This window comes from Taudactylus pleione, unplaced genomic scaffold (genome assembly GCF_031769625.1).
Source record: "Taudactylus pleione unplaced genomic scaffold, aTauple2 ptg000460l, whole genome shotgun sequence".
Lineage (NCBI taxonomy): Eukaryota > Metazoa > Chordata > Amphibia > Anura > Myobatrachidae > Taudactylus > Taudactylus pleione.
In genome coordinates, this window is record NW_028284862.1 from 1,847,718 (window position 1) to 1,870,664 (window position 22,947).

The 22,947-nt window shown below is 50.3% G+C and overlaps 1 protein-coding gene across 4 annotated transcripts in view; it reads right to left on the reverse strand.

Moving 5' to 3' along the window:
* MROH1 (maestro heat like repeat family member 1) overlaps positions 1–22,947 on the reverse strand; it is a 402,469-nt gene that overhangs the window by 182,755 nt on the left and 196,767 nt on the right. For all 4 annotated transcript variants that reach the window (XM_088448594.1, XM_088448595.1, XM_088448596.1 and 1 more), the window contains 4 exons: positions 12,795–12,890; positions 12,619–12,723; positions 8,688–8,823; positions 74–186 (listed from right to left, as the gene is read on the reverse strand). In XM_088448594.1, the coding sequence (XP_088304720.1) occupies positions 74–186; positions 8,688–8,823; positions 12,619–12,723; positions 12,795–12,890 (450 nt within the window). The remainder of the gene's footprint in view (positions 1–73; positions 187–8,687; positions 8,824–12,618; positions 12,724–12,794; positions 12,891–22,947) is intronic.

Sequence of the window (22,947 nt, forward strand, 5' to 3'; positions counted from 1 at the left end):
GCAGGGAGCGGTTATTACCCAGAGTCGTGTGCTTTATCTGACAATGCACCGCCATCTTGCTGCTCACACTCACCATGGCAATATTAATGCACGTATGAAACAGCGCGCTGGAGTCAGGGTTCCGCAGACCTTGTTTGAAAGTTTGTAATTTCTCTACCAGTTCATCTTTGTGATCTGGAGCAAACCCTGAAAATAAGAGAAAGTATGAAAGAGAAACAAGATACTGAGAGATATGGTAAGAACTTACCTTTGTTATCTCTCTTTCTTTGAAGTCCATAGGGTCCACAGGGTTGACCTTGGGGTATAGCTGGATCTGGATCCAGGGGCACCACGCAGTTAAAGCTTTAGCTCCCAGGATGCACTGAGTCCATCCTCCCCTATACCCCGCCCCCTAGCCACAGGCACCTCAGTTGGTAAGTAGCCAAGGCCAGAGGAGGAACAACAGAGACAAGGAAGACTGGAACACAGAAGAACCATACTCACAGAAATGGGAGACAGAAAACTGGTGACCAGCCACACAGCCCATATGAAGCCAGGTGCGTCAGGGCGGGTGCCCTGTGGACTTCGTAGAAACAGAGATAACAAAGGTAAGTTCTTACCATATCTCTTGTTTTCTACTTCAGGGTCCATAGGGGGTCCACAGGGTTGACCTCGGGGATGTCCCAAAGCAGTCAATTTAAAGACGGGGACGCTCCTGTGCTGAAAGTAGAATCCGGTGCCCAAAAGGAAGCATCCTGAGAGGCGAAGGTGTCAAAAGCATAGAACCTCAGAAAGGTCTGAAACGAAGACCAGGTGGTCGCCTTACACAGCTGAACAGACGAGGCGCCACGTCTAGCTGCCTACAGACCAGGTAAAATAAGCCTTAACAGAGGTTGGAACAAGCAGGCCCGCCTGCGTATAAGCCTCAAAAATAGCCAAACGAAAAAATCGAGCCAAAGTTTGTTTGTTGGCAGGCCAACCCCTCTTATGAAAACCAAAGAGGACGAATAAGGAATCCAACTTCCGAATGGAACTAGTCCGGTCCACATAAATTTTCAGAGCCCGGACCATATCCAAGGAGGCCTCACCAACCGAGAGGTCAGGTGACTGAAAGGCCGGCACAACAATTTCCTGATTAATGTGGAACTTAGAAAACACCTTAGGTAGAAACCCCGTGCGAGTGCGAAGCACCGCCCTGTCCTGGTGAATTATCAGAAAGGGAGGACGACAGGAAAGCGCCCCCAATTCTGACACCCTCCTGACCGAAGCAATTGCCAGGAGAAAAAGAGTCTTAGTAGTCAACCATTTGAGGTTCACCGACTCTAGAGGTTCGAATGGAGAACCCTGGAGGGCCTGAAGAACTACCGCCAAATCCCAAGGAGCCACTGGAGGAACAAAGGGAGGCCGAATCCTAAAACCACACTGGAGCTAGGCTTAAGCAAAGGTCCAAACCAGACTGAAGGAACGCCAAAATCCTAGAAACACGAAACACTTGAGGATCGTAATTTCTCGTGCCACATCACTGAAAATAGGTATGCCACACTATGTGGTAAATCCTGGCGAAGGCAGGCTTGCACGCCCGCAGCATCGTGCTGATGACCGAGCTAGAGAAACCCCGGGACCTTAAGATGGATGTCTCAAGAGCCACGCCGTCAAAGACAGACGACCCGGATCCGGGTAAGGTCCTGAGACAACAGGTCCGGACGTTGAGGCAAAAGGAACGGAGCGTCGATGGAGAGACTCCGAAGATCTGGGTAACAAGGACGTCTGGGCCAAGCCGGAGCCACCAGCAGAAGCGTGCCGCCGTCCGGCTTGAACTTCCGAAGAACCCGAGGAAGCAGGGATATCGGAGGGAATAGATACGCAAACTGGAAGGTCCATCTCACTGACAGAGCGTCCACCAAGCTTGCTTCAGCATCTCTTGTTCTGGACCCGTACACGGGCAACTTGTGATTGTGACGGGATGCCATGAGGTCCACCTCCGGCAGGCCCCATTTTGTCCACAAGGAGTTGAAACTTCTTGATGAAGCCACCATTCCCCAGGATGCACGTTGTGACGGCTGAGGAAGTCCGCTTCCCAATTGAGGACTCCTGGAATGAACACCTCTGAGATGGCTGGAAGGTGGCACTCCGCCCAAGACAGGATGCGTGACACCTCTGTCATCTCTGCTCGACTGCGAGTGCCCCTTGATGGTTGATGTACGCCATCGTGGAGGCGTTGTTGGACTGAAGCTGCACCGCTTTTCCCTGAAGAACGTGACTTGACAACTGGGAGGCCCTGTACATGGCCCGAAGTTCCAGAATGTTGTTCGGGAGAATTGCTTCTTCCACTGTCCAACGGCCCTGAAGTGAAAGTGGAACTGTCACTACACCCCAACCCCGGAGACTGGCATCTGTTGTGAGACGAACACAGTACGGAATCCAAAAGGGGTGACCCATGGTGAGATGAGAGGTCTGAAGCCACCAAGATAGAGACAGGCGCACCTCTGGAGACAATGCCAGCATCTGAGTCCTGATGTGGTGTGGTAACCCGTTCCATTTGGATACAATCAGCCCCTGTAGGGGCCTGGAATGGAACTGGGCATATTCCACTATGTCGAACGCAGACACCATCGACCCGAGAACACACATTGCCAAGTGAACAGACACCCGGCAACTGTTCAGGCAACTGCGCACCCGCAGTTGTAGGGAGGAAATCTTTTCTGGGGTTAGAAAGATCCTTTGCGGATGAGAATCCAGGAGGGCTCCCAAATGAACAATCCTTTGTGAGGGATTTAGGGAGGACTTTTTCCAATATATCAGCCAACCGTGCGCTTGCAGACAAGAGATTGTCAGGTGTAGCTGTTGTAGAAGTACCTCCAGAGAGCTCGCCAGCAATAGGAGGTCGTCGAGATATGGCAGAAGTCGTATACCTTGGCTCCGTAGATGGGCAGCCAAGACCGCCATCATTTTGGTGATTACCCTTGGAGCTGTGGAGAGGCCAAAGGGCAGAGCCTGAAACTGGAAGTGGTGCTGTCGTATAGCAAATCGCAGAGAACGCTGGTGTGAAGGCGCTATAGGAACATTAAGGTAGGCGTACTGGATGTCCAGGGAGACCTTATAATCCCCAGGTTCCATAGCCAGAATGATGGAAGGCAAAGTTTCCATCCTGGATTTGGGTACTCTGAGGAACTTGTTCAGCGACTTTAGATTGAGGATAGGCCGATGAGATCCATTGGGTTTCTGAACCAGAAACAGAGTAGAGTAGTAACCTGTCCCGCGTTGTGAAAGCGTAAGGGAAAAATGACCCCTGCTTTCAGCAAGGACTCTATGGGTCCCTGAATCTGCAAGGCCTTGGTCTCGTCCAGAGGAGGACTCGTGCAGAAGAACTGGTGGGGAGGTCTGTGACGAAAGGAGAGGGCGTACCCCTGAGAGACCACTTCTCGTACCCAAGCATCCGTGGTAGTATTGCACCAGTTCTGGGCGAATTGAAGAAGTCAGCCTCCCACTCTGGGAACCCCAGAGAGAGGCCCGTCCCATCAGGCTGAAGGCTTATCCTCTGGCTTGGAAGCAGGGCGTCTAGCACTCCAAGCTTGCTAATTAGGTTTAGGAGCGGCCTTGGCCGCCAATTGCCTCGGGAAGGACTGACCCTTGGACTTCCCTTGAGAACAAAAGGACCAAAATGCAGATGTCCTAGCCTTAGAAGGCGCAGTTGCCGATGGTAGAAAAGCTGACTTAGACTTTGCCAGGGTGTCTACAATTTTGTCAGAATCGGGGCCAAACAATATCCCTCCATTGAAGGGTAAAACCTCTAGGCCCTTCTTGGAATCCGCATCCGCCCTCCAAGAGCGTCGAGCAGATACAGACGCTAGAGGTCAGTAGACTGGCATCCAAAGCCGCCTTACCAATATAGGCAGCGGCATCTCTCATCTGTCCCACTAAAGCAGTGTTGGCTAACCTTGACACTCCAGCTGTTGTGGAACTATATATCCCAGCATGCCCTGCCACAGTTTTAGCATGCCCTTATAGCAAAACTGTAGCAGTGCATGCTGGGTTATGTAGTTCCATAACAGCTGGAGTGTCAAGGTTAGCCGACACTGCACTAAAGCTTTCTGAACCTCCGGAGCTTCCTCAGGAAAAGTATCTTCCAGTACATTGGCCCAGCTCTCAATGGCCTTAGCCACCCAGGAGATGGCTATAGACGGACAGACCACAGCCCCTGGGAGAGAATAAATTGATTTCAAGCAAGTCTCCACTTTCCTGCCCGTGGGATCCTTTAGGGATGAAATGGAGGGCTTAGGCAAGGTAGCGCTCTTGATTAAGTGGAGATTCCCACTTTTTTGCAATGTCCTGCAGGAAACGGATAACTAGACGCTAAACGTTTCTGCGGCTGGAACATTTTACTAGGCGACTGCCAGGCCTCCGCCATATGATCAGTCAGCTGGTCAGAGAGAGGAAAAACTGCTGAAGTCACTTTTGCCTGTTTGAAATTTGGGTATTTGGATTTAGGGGCCGGAGCGTCATCCTCTATATCAAGAATGGATCGCACCGCCCTAACCAATGCCGGCACATTAATAGAAGATTTAATTTCTACTTACCGGACAGGGGAATCAGAGTCAGAGTCCTCAGGCAATTCCCCATCATCCGAGGACACAGCCGAGTCTGACAGTTGCGTAGACTGGGACGACATAACCGGGTGTTTAGATGCCTTCTCTGGCTCGTCACTCCGTAACATAGTCTCACAGGCTGAAGATGAAGCCGCCAAACTCTGGACTGAACTAGAGAACACATCCACCCAAGGTGGTTGACCCGCCTGTGGGAGACCCTGGAAGGGCATGACGGACTGCTGAGTCACCGGAGGAGACTGTATATATATATATATATATATATATATATATATATATATATAGGGAACCCCGTGTATGGATTAACAGTGTGAGGCCCAGGGGAGACTGTAATAATTACAATGGGGGATGGCTGGTTGGGGTAACCCCATATGGGGGAGAACAGCTGGGACCGCGAGGCGATCCGCGATGAAGGTCAGCACCTGAGAAAACACCGCCCAAGGAAGGTCCTGTCCCATCGTTGGGGGGTTGGAGGGACCAGGTTACTGATGGCACCTCACACGCAGCCCATCCCGTCATAAATCCTCCTTACTGACCCCTGCGACGCAGCATCTGCAGGAGAACAAAGAAGTCCGGCAGCACACAACTGGGGGACCCACCAGCATGCAACACACAGGTCCACAGATATGGCACCGTGTAGCACACAACTGTATGTGACAAACCTCACAAATACTTGAATTTATAGAAGTGAGATCAAAGAAAAGACATTCCCCCCCACACACATGCCAGGGCTGCAGGAGAAGGAAAGGGAAAGGTATAGACTGACAGTAAGGAGAAATACAGCACAGACAGACAGTCAGCACTAGTAATAGTCACATACCATGCAGGAAGTAATACTCACTGCACCTTTCACTACAATCACCTCCCAGATTCAGTGTCTGGGAGGGCTATAGTGCTGTGTACACAGGGCCTGATTCAGACACGCTCGCGGGTCGATGGATGCCCAGTGTGCATGCGTACGACGGAGCCGGCTCCGTTGTGAACATGCGCGAGACTCGGATTGCGACGGGCAAACCGTCGCACCGGGTCTCGTACCAAAGGGGGCGTGCTGTCGATGCTGAGTGACAGCACGCCCCCTTCGGTGGGCGGGCCGGGTGCGTGTCTGCCCAGATAGAGGCGTACCCATGGGAACGCCTACCGTCTGTGGCCGGCCCCACTGGCATCACCAGTGATGTCAGTGGGAGTGCTTACGGCTCTGTTAGAGCCGAAAGCACTCTGGGGCTTGCGGCAACGAGACCCTGCCAAAAGGGTCTCGTCGCAAGCCCGATGGTCGTGATGGTCTTGACCATCGCGACCATCTTTTTGGCTGCTCACTATAGCTGTGGGTTCACCCACAGCTACGCAAGCGGCCAGGAGGCCGCTCTAAAAAATCAGAAGGACGACCCTGATTCAGAGCGAGCGTTCTGTCAGAGTGTCCAGCTCTGAATCAGGGCCATTGTCCTAGCAGGGGAGAGATACACAGGGGGACCGGTCCACGTGAAGCCTGAGAGATCTGCGCTGCCACAATGAGAAAAGATGGCCGCCGGAGACCTCAGAGGGGCGTGGCCATAGGAGGAGAGAAGTTCAGCAACGCCAGACCCGAGCGGAAAGGCGCTAAACAGGGAAGGCTGCCTCCCATTGCTGGCTCTTAACCCCCGGGATGCCGGCTCCCGCTTGCCGCTTAAAATCCCTGGTGGTCTAGTGGACGCGCGGGGTATGAGGGGGCCCACCGCCACTGCCAGCGCTTCTGGTCTGTCCCCAGAGACCAGAGGAAGTAGACTCCATGATTCTTTCCTGTCCCTGTGGATCCGGCAGCAGTCCTGGGAGCTCGCAGAGTCCGACTAGCACAGACTCTGGGGTCCCGCCGTGATCCCGAGATCTGTACTGGCATAGCGGCGCCGGCGGGCAGGAGGAGCGGCAGCTTGGATGTCCAATGGACAGTCCGACGCTGCCGCTCTGATAAGTTCAACAGTAAAAATTAAACTAATAACTCAAAAAAATGAAGCTTAGGGGCTGCTAACCCCTGTGAGTGTGGTTCTTCTGTGTCCCAGTCTTCATCCTCCGGCCTTGGCTGCTTACCAACTGAGGTGCCTGTGGCTCGGGGCGGGGAATAGAGGAGGACGGACCCAAGTGCATCCTGGGAGCTAAAGCTTTACCTGCGTGGTGCCCGTGGATCCAGATCCAGCTATTCCCCAAGGTCAACCCTGTGGACCCCCTATGGACCTTAAAGAAGAAATACGAGTAATGCATATATGTAATAGTGCACTAGTACTCGGTATTACATACTGATAGAGGATGATGGGGGCGATCAGACAGGTGACAGATATATAATACACTAGGACTCGGTATTACATACTGATAGAGGATGATGGGGGCGATCAGACAGGTGACAGATATATAATACACTAGGACTCGGTATTACATACTGATAGAGGATGATGGGGGGGATCAGACAGGTGACAGATATATAATACACTAGGACTCGGTATTACATACTGATAGAGGATGATGGGAGGGATCAGACAGGTGACAGATATATAATACACTAGGACTCGGTATTACATACTGATAGAGGATGATGGGAGGGATCAGACAGGTGACAGATATATAATACACTAGGACTCGGTATTACATACTGATAGAGGATGATGGGAGGGATCAGACAGGCGACAGATATATAATACACTAGGACTCGGTATTACATACTGATAGAGGATGATGGGGGCGATCAGACAGGTGACAGATATATAATACACTAGGACTCGGTATTACATACTGATAGAGGATGATGGGGGGATCAGACAGGTGACAGATATATAATACACTAGGACTCGGTATTACATACTGATAGAGGATGATGGGGGGGATCAGACAGGTGACAGATATATAATACACTAGGACTCGGTATTACATACTGATAGAGGATGATGGGGGGGATCAGACAGGTGACAGATATATAATACACTAGGACTCGGTATTACATACTGATAGAGGATGATGGGAGGGATCAGACAGGTGACAGATATATAATACACTAGGACTCGGTATTTCATACTGATAGAGGATGATGGGGGCGATCAGACAGGTGACAGATATATAATACACTAGGACTCGGTATTACATACTGATAGAGGATGATGGGGGGGGATCAGACAGGTGACAGATATATAATACACTAGGACTCGGTATTACATACTGATAGAGGATGATGGGGGGGGATCAGACAGGTGACAGATATATAATACACTAGGACTCGGTATTACATACTGATAGAGGACGATGGGGGGGATCAGACAGGTGACAGATATATAATACACTAGGACTCGGTATTACATACTGATAGAGGATGATGGGGGGATCAGACAGGTGACAGATATATAATACACTAGGACTCGGTATTACATACTGATAGAGGACGATGGGGGGGATCAGACAGGTGACAGATATATAATACACTAGGACTCGGTATTACATACTGATAGAGGATGATGGGGGGGGATAGAGGATGATGGGGGGGATCAGACAGGTGACAGATATATAATACACTAGGACTCGGTATTACATACTGATAGAGGATGATGGGGGCGATCAGACAGGTGACAGATATATAATACACTAGGACTCGGTATTACATACTGATAGAGGATGATGGGAGGGATCAGACAGGTGACAGATATATAATACACTAGGACTCGGTATTACATACTGATAGAGGATGATGGGGGCGATCAGACAGGTGACAGATATATAATACACTAGGACTCGGTATTACATACTGATAGAGGATGATGGGGGGATAGAGGATGATGGGGGGGATAGAGTATGATGGGGGGGATAGAGTATGATGGGGGGGGATAGAGTATGATGGGGGGATAGAGTATGATGGGGGGATAGAGGATGATGTGGGGGATAGAGGATGATGGGGGGGATGGAGGATGATGGGGGGGATAGAGGATAATGGGGGGGATAGAGGATGATGGGGGGGATAGAGGATAATGGGGGGGATAGAGGATAATGGGGGGGATAGAGGATAATGGGGGGGATAGAGGATGATGGGGGGGATCAGGGACCATGCAGCTCGGTGTCCTTTCTGGTCACATTTGGGGTGATAATGTAATCACTCACCTTCATATCGTAGCTGAATATATAACAGGTAGTAGATACAATCTACAGTACGTTGGCGGATGAAGGGGACAGAGTCTGAACAGCGTGTAGACAATCGGCCAGTGAGCAGCCCCAGGTTGTAGAATGGTACCACGCACTGTGGGCACAAAGACAGAACTCACATTAGGCACCAGAGATGTGGGCATTCAGCATTAAACAGGGGCAGGACAGTCACAGCCAGCACCAGGCTACGACATGCAGGACCTGTATCACAGGGGCAGGACAGTCACAGCCAGAACCAGGCTACGACATGCAGGACCTGTATCACAGGGGCAGGACAGTCACAGCCAGCACCAGGCTACGGCATGCAGGACCTGTATCACAGGGGCAGGACAGTCACAGCCAGCACCAGGCTACGGCATGCAGGACCTGTATCACAGGGGCAGGACAGTCACAGCCAGCACCAGGCTACGGCATGCAGGACCTGTATCACAGGGGCAGGACAGTCACAGCCAGCACCAGGCTACGGCATGCAGGACCTGTATCACAGGGGCAGGACAGTCACAGCCAGCACCAGGCTACGGCATGCAGGACCTGTATCACAGGGGCAGGACAGTCACAGCCAGCACCAGGCTACGGCATGCAGGACCTGTATCACAGGGGCAGGACAGTCACAGCCAGCACCAGGCTACGGCATGCAGGACCTGTATCACAGGGGCAGGACAGTCACAGCCAGCACCAGGCTACGGCATGCAGGACCTGTATCACAGGGGCAGGACAGTCACAGCCAGCGTCAGGCTACGGCATGCAGGACCTGTATCACAGGGGCAGGACAGTCACAGCCAGCGTCAGGCTACGGCATGCAGGACCTGTATCACAGGGGCAGGACAGTCACAGCCAGCGTCAGGCTACGGCAAGCAGGACCTGTATCACAGGGGCAGGACAGTCACAGCCAGCGCCAGGCTACGGCATGCAGGACCTGTATCACAGGGGCAGGACAGTCACAGCCAGCGCCAGGCTACGGCATGCAGGACCTGTATCACAGGGGCAGGACAGTCACAGCCAGCGCCAGGCTACGGCAAGCAGGACCTGTATCACAGGGGCAGGACAGTCACAGCCAGCGCCAGGCTACGGCATGCAGGACCTGTATCACAGGGGCAGGACAGGCACAGCCAGCGCCAGGCTACGGCATGCAGGACCTGTATCACAGGGACAGGACAGTCACAGCCAGCGCCAGGCTACGGCATGCAGGACCTGTATCACAGGGGCAGGACAGTCACAGCCAGCGCCAGGCTACGGCATGCAGGACCTGTATCACAGGGGCAGGACAGTCACAGCCAGAACCAGGCTACGACATGCAGGACCTGTATCACAGGGGCAGGACAGTCACAGCCAGCACCAGGCTACGGCATGCAGGACCTGTATCACAGGGGCAGGACAGTCACAGCCAGCACCAGGCTACGGCATGCAGGACCTGTATCACAGGGGCAGGACAGTCACAGCCAGCACCAGGCTACGGCATGCAGGACCTGTATCACAGGGGCAGGACAGTCACAGCCAGCACCAGGCTACGGCATGCAGGACCTGTATCACAGGGGCAGGACAGTCACAGCCAGCACCAGGCTACGGCATGCAGGACCTGTATCACAGGGGCAGGACAGTCACAGCCAGCACCAGGCTACGGCATGCAGGACCTGTATCACAGGGGCAGGACAGTCACAGCCAGCACCAGGCTACGGCATGCAGGACCTGTATCACAGGGGCAGGACAGTCACAGCCAGCACCAGGCTACGGCATGCAGGACCTGTATCACAGGGAAATCTCTATGACAGTGGGAACAGTAACAGCCTGGTCACCATGGGGGATAGGGGACAATTATAAGAGATAGAATGCAGCGTTATGCCTGTTAGCACCAGTGTGGGAGCGCCCCATGCTTCAGTTGGTTACTGATTTTATCTGTTTATCATTAATACTTTTCACCTCTGTCCTCACTAGCACATCACTCATCTCCTGATATACTCTGTGCTGCTGGGGGAACCTGCTCCTCCCACTATATAACTCAGTCTGTGTCTTCCTGCTGCCTCCATTCCCCTCCTCACATCATGTCACTACCCCTGTCACATGCAGCCCTGTCCTCACTGACACATCACTCATCTCCTGATATACTCTGTGCTGCTGGGGGAACCTGCTCCTCCCACTATATAACTCTCAGCCTGTGTCTTCCTGCTGCCTCCATTCCCCTCCTCACATTATGTCACTGCCCCTGTCACATCACTCATCACTCATCTCCTGATATACTCTGTGCTGCTGGGGGAACCTGCTCCTCCCACTATATAACTCTCAGTCTGTGTCTTCCTGCTGCCCCCATTCCCCTCCTCACATCATGTCACTGCCCCTGTCACATGCAGCCCTGTCCTCACTAATACATCACTCATCTCCTGATATACTCTGTGCTGCTGGGGGACCCTGCTCCTCCCACTATATAACTCTCAGCCTGTGACTTCCTGCTGCCCCCATTCCCCTCCTCACATCATGTCACTGCCCCTGTCACATGCAGCCCTGTCCTCACTAATACATCACTCATCTCCTGATATACTCTGTGCTGCTGGGGGACCCTGCTCCTCCCACTATATAACTCTCAGTCTGTGGCTTCCTGCTACCTCCATTCCCCTCCTCACATCATGTCACTGCCCCTGTCACATGCAGCCCTGTCCTCACTGACACATCACTCATCTCCTGATATACTCTGTGCTGCTATTTGCTATATCTGCTGTCACGGTTAGTCCTAAATGAGATAGCAGAGTCCCAGCAGAGCAGCGCTGCTATTTAGCGTCAGTAACTGGAAACACTGGCATTAGTTTTGTTGAGCAGCTGGATAGGGGGGTGAATGATCACCCAGCATTGGGTGTGGTATAAGAGATAGACAGTAATTAAATAGACACCAGATGTTAGACAGTCAGTAGTGAGACAGGGAAAAAAGTTTGACACAGACAAAAGTCAGACACACTAAAGTTAGAAATGTAAAAAGTTCGACAGGTACAAAAGGTCGACCGGGTCAAAAGTTCGACATGAAAATGATCAATAATTTTTTTTTTTTAGCCCTAATCTTCACCCTAACCCTCCCTCCTGGTGCCTTACCCTAACCCTCCCTCCTGGTGCCTAACCCTAACCCTCCCTCCTGGTGCCTTACTCTAACCATCCCTCCTGGTGCCTAACCCTAACCCTCCCTCCTGGTACCTAACCCTAACCCTCCCTCCTGGTGCCTAACCCTAACCCTCCCTCCTGGTGGCTTACCCACCCTCCTGGTGCCTAACCCTAACCCTCCCTCCTGGTGCCTTACCCTAACCATCCCTCCTGGTGCCTTACCCTAACCATCCCTCCTGGTGCCTAACCCTAACCCTCCCTCCTGGTGCCTAACCCTAACCCTCCCTCCTGGTGCCTAACCCTCCCTCCTGGTGCCTAACCCTCCCTCCTGGTGCTTAACCCTAACCGTCTGGGTAAGTGCCTAACCCTAACCCTATCTCCTGGTGCCTAACCCTAACCGTGGGGGTAAGTGCCTAACCCTAACCGTGGGGGTAAGTGCCTAACCCTAACCCTCCAGTAAGTGCCTAACCCTAAACCTAAAAAAAAGTGTCGACCATTTTTGTGTCAATCATTTTCCTGTCGACCTTTTGTACTTGTTGACCTTTTGTACCAATCTAACTTTATTGTGTCTGACTTTTTTCCGTGTCGAGCTTGTATCCTTGTCTAACATCTGGTGTCTATCTAGACATTGTCTAACTAATTACTGTCTATCCATAGTCGGGAACCCACTCAAATAGTCCACTTAAATCTGCTCCTGACAAGATTAAATGTTGATATTAGGGCGTTAGAATTGTCCATGTAGGTTAGCGGTGTCCCAGGCAGAGGGGAACGGACGTGGTCACACAGCACTAAGTATGCTCATTCTTACATTGACATTGAGCTTCTGGAGGTAGAAGTGCAGGAGGTCTCCGCTGACGTCTATCGCTCGCTGACGTTCATGCTCCTTGCTGGATTTAATCCATGGATTCAGGATCTGTAATAACAGAAATTGAGAAAACGTCTCCAATTTCTCCCCCTAAAGCCCAAAACTCTGCTCATACCAACCTGGAAAATGTCCTGAAGTCCCCGAGGAGTCAGGTCCCAGTGAATGAGGCCCTTCAGCAGGTCACTCAGAGCCTCCAATGTGTCATGGTGCAGCGCCTGTGAGCAGACAGAGGGATATAGCACCTGCACACGACTGAGGGAACACTGACCACCCCCAGCAGTATCTCAGCGAGGACACTAAGTAGGATTTCTGTACGGAACGCGTTGGAATGAAAAGAGATGGGAATTGCAGCACCTATCAACCATCAAACCCGTAGTAAAACCCACATAGAGAGAGGTTCTGGGGACCAGGAGCTGGAACCTAACAATATTAATAATGACACAGGGCAGGACATATAATATTAGCAGCGTATACTGCTGACCTGCCCGACACAAGTGGACCTGGAGAAATATAGAGTTATGGCAGGCTTACCTACATAACTCCTTTTCTTCGAGGTCCATAGGGTCCACAGAGATACCATGGGGAATATTATGGTTGGAGACCAGGCACCAAATAGTTAAAGCTTTGGCTACCAGAATGCCCTGGGTCCTCCATATATACCCTGCCCCTAGCCATAGGACTTCAGTTTAGTTGACAAGCCTAAAGGCAAAAGAAGGAAAGAGGAGAAGGAAGAGCATTCGTACACCAGAAACACTCTTACAGAAGATGAGGGAATCTGTAACCAAAAGAATATAACCCAATGAAGCCAGGTGCGTCAGGGTGGGTTCCCTGTGGAACCTATGGAGCTCAAAGAAAGAGAGTTATCTAGGTAAGTCTACCATAACTCTATTTCTTCTTCAGGGTCCATAGGGATCCACAGGGATACCATGGGGATGTCCTAAAGGTGGGGTATGCTCCTGAGCAGAAAGGAGAACTTGTCCTTTCTCCTTTCTGCTCAGGAAGGAGAACTTGTCGCCCAAAGGAAGCATCCTGGTAGGCAAAAGTATCAAAGGAATAGAACCTAAGAAAAGTGTGGACAGAAGACCACGTGGCTGCCTTGCACAATTGTTCAGCAGAGGCACCACGACTAAATGCCCACGATGGTCCTACAGACCGAGTAGAATGTGCTGTCACCGTGCTTGGGACCAGAAGACCAGCCTGTGTGTACACCTGAGAGATAGTCATACATAGCCATCTCACCAGAGTCTGCTTATTAGCCGGCCATCCTCGTTTGTGCAGACCATATAATACAAAAAGAGAATCTGATTTTCTAACACCTTTTGTACGCTCCACATAAATACGGACAGCACAAACTACATCCAGGGAGACTTCACCTACAGAAAGATCTGGAGCCTGAAAAGCTGGAACAATAATCTCTTCATTCACATGAAAACGGGACACTACCTTTAGTAAGGTAACCCTCCCTTGTACAAAGAACAGCTTTAGACTGGTGAAAAATCAAAAATGGAGAGCAAAAAGAAAGCGCTGCCAAATCAGAGACTCTGCGAGCAGAAGAGATAGTGAGGAGTAGAAAAAGTGTCTTCGCTGTCAACCACTTCCAATCTACAGAGCCTAAAGGTTCAAATGGGGGCACTTGTAACCCCTTAAAAACCAAAGACAAATCCCATGGTACTACCGGTGGAAAAAAAAAAGGAGGCTACACTTGCAGAATTCCTTGGAAAAAAATTCTAACATTTGGTAATGAAGTAATCTTTCTCTGGAACCAGACTCATAGTGCAGAAACCTGAACTCTCAGAGTGGCCAGGCGTAGACCATTGTCTAACCCTGCCTGCAGAAAAGTCAGTATCCTGGAAATCCTGAATACCTTAGGATCATATTCCTTATGAGAACACCATTGACCAAAAGAATCCCAAACTCTGTAATAGATATGGGCAGAAGCAGGCTTCCGTGCTCTAAGCATCGTTAGAATTACATAACTGGAAAATATGACCGCCATTATCTTGGTAAACACCCGAGGGACTGTGGACAGACCAAAGGGCAATAGTAATGTTGTTGACAAACAGCAAAACTCAAAAACCCTTTGTGGATAGTGCAATAGGGATATGCCTCCTGTATGTCCAGGGACCATGAAATCCCCAGGTTCCATTGCCAGCATAATTGACTGTAGGGTCTCCATACAGCACATGGATGAACCTGTTGAGAGATTTCAGATTCAGAATAGAGCGATACCCATTTAACTTCTGAATCAAGAACAAATCTGAGTAATAACTCCTTCCTTGTTAGCTAAGGGAACCAGGAGTTGTGCAAACAACCTTCTGGGGAGTAACCCTTTAGGAAGGTGTCACGTAAGAATCCCCAGTAGGGAGGGGGATTTCCCACCTAATACACTCTGCCTGTGGGAGAGTGTAAAAAGACACTAGTCTTTTTGGAATCCGGAACAATTATTATTAATATTATCATCATCGTTTATTTATATGGCGCCACAAGTGTTCCGCAGTGCCTTACAAGGTACATAACCAAAAAGTGACTTACAGTAAAATACAATACAATGAAGGACAAGGACATGGATAATATACATTGATACATAGGTGGCCATAACACCAATTAAGCAACAAAGCATAGGCATCATGTGTTAGGTGTCCTAGTGGTGAGTAAGAAGTAGATGAAAGTAAGGAGAAGCACAAGAGGGTAGAGGGCCCTGCTCGCAAGAGCTTACATTCTCAAGGGGAGGCGCAAACAGACGGGCATGATACAAATGGGGAAGACAGGGAGGAGGGAGCATGTAGTAGCAAGTTAGGATGAGAGCTGGAAAGCATTGATGAAGTTGTGGGTCTTGAGAGCCCGTTTGAAGGATTGTAGAGAGTCTAATGGGGAGAGGGAGAGAGTTCCAGAGGTGGGGAGCAGCACAGGAAAAGTCTTGGAGGCGGTAGTGGGAGGAAGTAATCAGTTGGCAGGAGAGGCGGCATTTGTTGAACGAAGATGGTGACAGGAGAGTGAAGGGAAATGAGGTCAGAGATGTAAATGGGAGAGGAATGGGTGAGGGCTTTGTAAGCGAGTGTGAGAACCTTGAATTGGGTTCTGAAGGGGAAGGGGAGCTAGTGGAGAGCTTGTAGGAGAGGGGAGGCAGATGTAGAGCGTTTGGAGAGGAAGATAAGCCATGCAGCAGCATTAAGGATAGACTGGAGAGGAGAGAGATGAGATTTGGGAAGGCCAGATAGGAGGAGGTTACAGTAGTCCAATCTGGATATGACCAGTGAGTGTATGAGGGTTTTAGTAGCATCCTGGGTGAGAAAGGGTCTGATCCTGGAAATATTTTTAAAATGGAAATGACAGGACTGTGAGAGGTTCTGGATATGTGGTTTAAAGGAGAGGGAGGAGTCTAGGATAACTCCAAGACAGCGCACTTTGGGACTAGAGGAGATAGTTGTGCCATCAATTGATAAAGAAATAGTGGGAGGTGAGGTTATGTGGGAGGGTGGGAAGATGATCATCTCAGTCTTAGACATATTAAGTTTAAGAAATCGCTGGGACATCCAGGAAGATATAGCAGAAAGACAGTTGGAGATACGAGTGAGGAGAGAGGGGGAGAGGTCAGGTGAGGAAAGGTAGATCTGAGTGTCATCAGCATAGAGATGATAATGGAGGTCAAAAGAGCTGATGAGTTCACCTAGAGAGGATATATAGAGGGAGAAAAGGAGTGGTCCAAGAACAGAACCTTGGGGAACACCTACTGTGAGAGGATGTGGGGGGGAAGATAAGCCATGAGAGGAGACAGAGAAGGATCGATCAGAGAGGTAGGAGGATAGCCAGGAGAGGGCAGTGTCACGTAGACCAAGGGAGTGAAGGATTTGCAGCAGGAGAGGGTGGTCCACAGTGTCAAAAGAGTAGAGAGTAGTGGCCTTTGGATTTGGTAGCAAGGAGGTCATTGCTGACTTTAGTGAGGGCAGTTTCTGTGGAGTGGAGAGAACGGAAGCCAGACTGAAAAGGGTCAAGGAGGTAGTGGGAAGAAAGAAAGGTGGTGAGGTGGTTGTTAACAATACGCTCAAGGAGCTTGGAGGCAAAAGGGAGGAGAGAGATGGGTCGGTAGTTGGCGAGAGTGTTAGGATCAACAGTAGGTTTTTTAAGAATGGGGAGACAAGGGCATGTTTGAATGCAGATGGGACAGTGCCAGATGATAGGGAGAGATTAAGGAGGTGGGTAAGATGGGAACAGGCACAGGGAGAGAGGTAGCGGAGGAGACGTGAAGGGATAGGGTAAAGAGGGGAGGTGGAAGGGTGGGGGGACTGGATAAGGGCCATGACTTCCTCTCCAGATACAGGGGAGAAGGATGTTAGTGTAGGTAAAATGGAAGGGGAGAGATGACCCGGGAAAGGAGGAGGTGTAGTGATGGGAGACTAGTGGGATATGATATTCTGACGTATGGAGTCAATTTTAAATGTGAAGTAGGAAGCAAAGTCAAGGGCAGAGAGCAAGGAGGGAAGGCGAGGAGGGGTGAGCAGAGGAGGGAGTTCAGGGTGGTGAAGAGACGTTGCAGATTTGAGGACTGGGAGGAGATGAGGTGCTTGAAGTATGACTATTTAGAGAGGGAAAGGGCAGCACTGTAGGATGAGAGCATAAATTTGAAATAGCAAAAATCTGCCTTAGAGCGTGACCTTCTCCACTGTCGCTCGGCGGTTCAGGAACACTTTTGCAGATATCTGGTGCATTTGGAATGCCAGGGTTGAAGTGTGGATCTGCGAGGGTGAGTAGTGATCGCCGGAGCAACAGAGTCAAGAGCAGAAGTAAGGGAGGTATTGTATAGGGAAGCAGCTTGTTCAGGGCAGGAGAGAGAGAGCAAAGGAGAGAGAAGCGAGTCAAGTAGGGAAGAAAAGGATACGGTGTCGATAGCCTCAATGTTACGCCTAGTGATAGTGGCCTTGGGAGGTAGAGGGGGGGGGGAAGGGGAGAGGGATAAGTTAAAAGAGAGAAGGTGATGGTCAGAGGGGGAATGGGGAATTGGAGTAGGCAGAAATATCGCAACGGTGAGTTAAGACCAGGTCAGCGAATGGCCACTCACAAGGGAGGGTGATGAGGTCCATTGGGAGAGACTAAATGAGGATGTGAGGGTGAGGAGTTTGGAAGCAGAGAGTTCAGTGGGGATATCAAATGGAATATTGAAGTCACCTAAGATAATAGAGGGGAGGTCTGAGGAGAGAAAGTGAGGGAGCCAGAAAGCAAAGTTGTCAAGGAATTTGGTGGGAGGGCCAGGGGGACGGTAAATGATAGCTACTCGCAGGTGTACTGGTTGGAAAAGACGTATAGTATGAACCTCAAATGTAGAGAATGTAAGGGATGGTTCAGGGGGTATAAGTTGGTAGGCGTAACCAGGGGATAGAAGGACACCAACACCACCATCATGGCGACCCCCAGGCCGAGGGGTGTGAGAGAAGGTGAGGCCCCCAGAGGAGAGAGCTGCAGCAGAAGTGGTGTCAGAAGGTGAAATTCAGGTTTCAGTAATGGCTAGGAGATGCAAGTTGTTGGAGATGAAAAGGTCATGGGTGGGAACCAGTTTATTACAGACTGATCTGGCATTCCAGAGGGCACAGGATAAAGGGACAGAGTTTATGGGAGAGATGTGAATGAGGTTTTCAGGATTACTGTAACGAGTATGTGAGATTGATTTTGGGGACCGAGATGAATAGAGTGGAGAGATTGTGCGGGCATCAATGCTGGGAAGGGAACCTTTAGGTGGTGAGTAGGGAGGGGGCTTAACGAGATGTGTATGGAGGTGGCATGGAGAGGAGGGTTGGAGGAGGGATTAGCAGTGGGGTAGTAGGACCATGGTGGGGTAGAAGAGAATGCAAGTGTAGTAGTAGGAGAGGAGAGGGAGGAAGGCAGACAGAGGAGGGGAGATAAGGGAAGGAGAAGGTGAAGGGGGCAATGGGAAAAGGATAAAGGTAGAAGAAAGGGGCAGAGGAGAGGATTAGGTAGACACTGAGTGGGAATCAGTATGAAATACTGCCGGCCCTGTGGCCGACAGTTCGAATCCCGGCAGCGCCTGGCCGACAGAAGCAGAGATCCCGGCAGCGAAAGCCCGACAGCGCTGGAAATCCCGATCGTCCCTAAGGTAAGTATCTACTAACCTAACCCTAACCTCCCCCCCAAGTGCCTAACCCTAATCCCCCCTCTAAGTGCCTGACCCTAACCCCCCCTTCCCAGCTGCCTAACCCTAAGTCCCCCCCGGGGGTGCCTAACCCTAACTCTCCCTCCCCTTAGCCTAACCCTAACCCTCCCGGGGCGTTGCCTAACCCTAAAGCTCCCCCGGGTGCCCCAAACCTAACCCTCCCCCCCCCCTGCGGCTGTCCGCTGGCGGCGCCCGGCATCCCGATCGAAGATATCTACGAAGATATCTAGATATAGACGCCGGTCATTTATCCCACGCTGGGATAAAGCAATCGGGAAGCCGGCTGTCGTGATTAAGACAGTCGGTTTCCCGATTGCATCCCACTGAGTGATGGTGGAAGTGGATGAAAACATGGTCATGGTGTGGTAGAGGTGGTTAGGGGGAGGAAAACTGTAAGAAGGAATAAAGTATGAATGTGAGTGACAGTACAGGAGATTTGCAGAAAATCTCGTGAGAATACAGTGGATAAAAGGTGTCTGCACAATATCCATGCCTCCCCCATAAGCTCAGTGAGCTGTTCAGATTGAGGAAATCCAGCCTAAATCACCTTCTGGTGCTGAACACCATGTTTATCAGGGTTTAGGAGCCGGTACTGTACTTAATCTTCTATAATGAGAATTGAATAACCGCCACTGCTACAGAGGAACATCCACCGATGAATGATGCTCCTCCACTCCGAGATAGGCCAAGAGGGAGAAAACTGTGTATCCTCTGCTTCCTCAATTGATATATGAGAATCTGAACACAGGCTGGGCTGAAAGAATGGTGCAGTCCATCTATAGGCTTTGACGGCTGATGCCTTATTTGCTTGTAACATCTGCAGATAGGTAGATGCCAAAAACCAGATTCTGAACTGAGTGGACATAACCCTCCATCCAGGATGGATGTATGTGAAGAGGAAACATAGCAGGCTGTAATCATTGTGGGTAATCAAAAGTGGGAGGCAGTGTGGGGCCTGATAAGCGTCCACTAACTGCGTCATAACCGGAGACCAGGAGGACATTCAAGGTGACCCCTGAACAGGTGCTGGCGAGGTGGACTGTTGTGGTGTATAACAATCAGCACACAGTCCATCCTGTATGAAATCCTGAGAGGCCTACTGCACAGGATTTACATGATACCAGCACAGGGACAACAGTCCCATGGTTACCCTTGTCCTGAAACATGGTAAATACTTGCAAATAACCTACAACCTGTGTAGGGTTAACAATGCAATGTGACCCTTTTCACAGATAAACATAAATGTGAAGTACTGTCTATCCCCTATACACCAAGTAGGTGGGGGTTAGGAAAAACTATTTTTTTTTTGTTTTAGCAGAGCTAGAATAAGTCACATAAAATGCATATAATATATTTGCAAAAGGGCATTAAAATCAATTACCTAAACACATAAGTTTGGTAGGATCTACATGCATATAAATATTACATTAATAGGATAGAAGTGAAATGCATACAAATATACTTACAAGTTGGCACCAATTATACAAACACAAAAGTTGGAAGGATTCCAGTGCTATATACCTTTGTCCTAGGAGAAATGTATACTCAGAGAGAGCCCAAATCTCCCCTCAGCATGATCAACTGCAGCTGAGTGTCTCCAACTAATTGGGAGAGAAAGGGATGGCAGCTCAGTCTTCACAAGTAATGGAGCGTACACACGGTCAGATTTGTCAGACTTGTCAGATTTGTCAGATGAACGATTGAACGATTAAACGATCTGAACGATTTGAACGATTTTACCAAAGTTTTGAACGATTTGAACGATTTGAACGATTGAACGATTTTTGACTGCATTAAAATGAATGGAATCGTCCAAGTCTGACTGCAAACCCATCAGATGTCAGATATCGTTATCTGACAAACGGGAACGCGCATCGTTGATCGTCCATCGTTCAGGCATGTCAGATATGAACGATATTCCTTCAGATATGAACGACTGAACGATTTTTAAATCGTTATCGTTCATATCTGAAGGAAAAATCTGATCGTGTGTATGCACCATAAATGTGAAGTGCAATTTAACCCCTACCATCCTGGTAGTTGAGGGTCAAATGGAGCAATAGCAGTGAAAAATCAAACCTGCCTGAACTGTCATAACATCCTACACCATGTTACCACAGTCCCCTGCATCTCATAACAACCTACACCATGTCACCACAGCCTCCTGCATCTCATATCATCCTACATCATGTCACCACAGCCCCCTGCATCTCATCACAACCTACACCATGTCACCACAGCCCCCTGCATCTCATAACTACCTACACCATGTCACCACAGTCCCCTACATCTCATACCATCCTACACCATGTCACCACAGTCACCTGCACCTCATAACAACCTACACCATGTCACCACAGTCCCCTGTATCTCATACCATCCTACACCATGTCACCACAGTCCCCTGCATCTCATACCATCCCACACCATGTCACCACAGCCCCCTGCATCTCATACCACCCTACACCATGTCACCACAGCCCCCTGCATCTCATAACCACCAACACCATGTCACCACAGTCCACTGCATCTCATACCATCCTACACCATGTCACCACAGCCCCCTGCATCTCATACCATCCTACACCATGTCACCACAGCCCCCTGCATCTCATACCATCCTACACCATGTCACCACAGCAGCCCTGCATCTCATACCATCCTACACCATGTCACCACAGCAGCCCTGCATCTCATACCATCCTACACCATGTCACCACAGCCCCCTGCATCTCATAACCATCCTACACCATGTCACCACAGCCCCCTGCATCTCATACCATCCAAAACCATGTCACCACAGCAGCCCTGCATCTCATACCATCCTACACCATGTCACCACAGCAGCCCTGCATCTCATAACATCCTACACCATGTCACCACAGCCCCCTGCATCTCATAACAATCTACACCATGTCACCACAGTCCCCTGCATCTCACACCAACCTACACCATGTCACCACATCCTACACCATGTCACCACAGCGCCCTGCATCTCATACCATCCTACACAATGTCACCAGAGCCCCCTGCATCTCATAACCATCCTACACCATGTCACCACAGCCCCCTGCATCTCATACCATCCTACACCATGTCACCACAGCAGCCCTGCATCTCATACCATCCTACACCATGTCACCACAGCCCCCTGCATCTCATACCATCCTACACCATGTCACCACAGCAGCCCTGCATCTCATACCATCCTACACCATGTCACCACAGCCCCCTGCATCTCATAACCATCCTACACCATGTCACCACAGCCCCCTGCATCTCATACCATCCTACACCATGTCACCACAGCCCCTGCATCTCATACCACCCTACACCATGTCACCACAGCCCCCTGCATCTCATAACCACCAACACCATGTCACCACAGTCCACTGCATCTCATACCATCCTACACCATGTCACCACAGCCCCCTGCATCTCATACCATCCTACACCATGTCACCACAGCCCCCTGCATCTCATAACCATCCTACACCATGTCACCACAGCCCCCTGCATCTCATACCATCCTACACCATGTCACCACAGCCCCCTGCATCTCATACCATCCTACACCATGTCACCACAGTCCCCTGCATCTCATACCATCCTACACCATGTCACCAGAGCCCCCTGCATCTCATAACCATCCTACACCATGTCACCACAGCCCCCTGCATCTCATACCATCCAAAACCATGTCACCACAGCAGCCCTGCATCTCATACCATCCTACACCATGTCACCACAGCCCCCTGCATCTCATACCATCCTACACCATGTCACCACAGTCCCCTGCATCTCATAACAACCTACACCATGTCACCACAGTCCCCTGCATCTCACACCAACCTACACCATGTCACCACATCCTACACCATGTCACCACAGCGCCCTGCATCTCATACCATCCTACACAATGTCACCACAGCCCACTGCATCTCATACCATCCTACACCATGTCACCACAGTCCCCTGCATCTCATAACCACCTAGAACCATGTCACCACAGCGCCCTGCATCTCCTAACAGCATCCTTTATTTCACCACATCCCCCTGCATCTCATAACAACCTACACCATGTCACCACAGCCTCCTGCATCTCATAC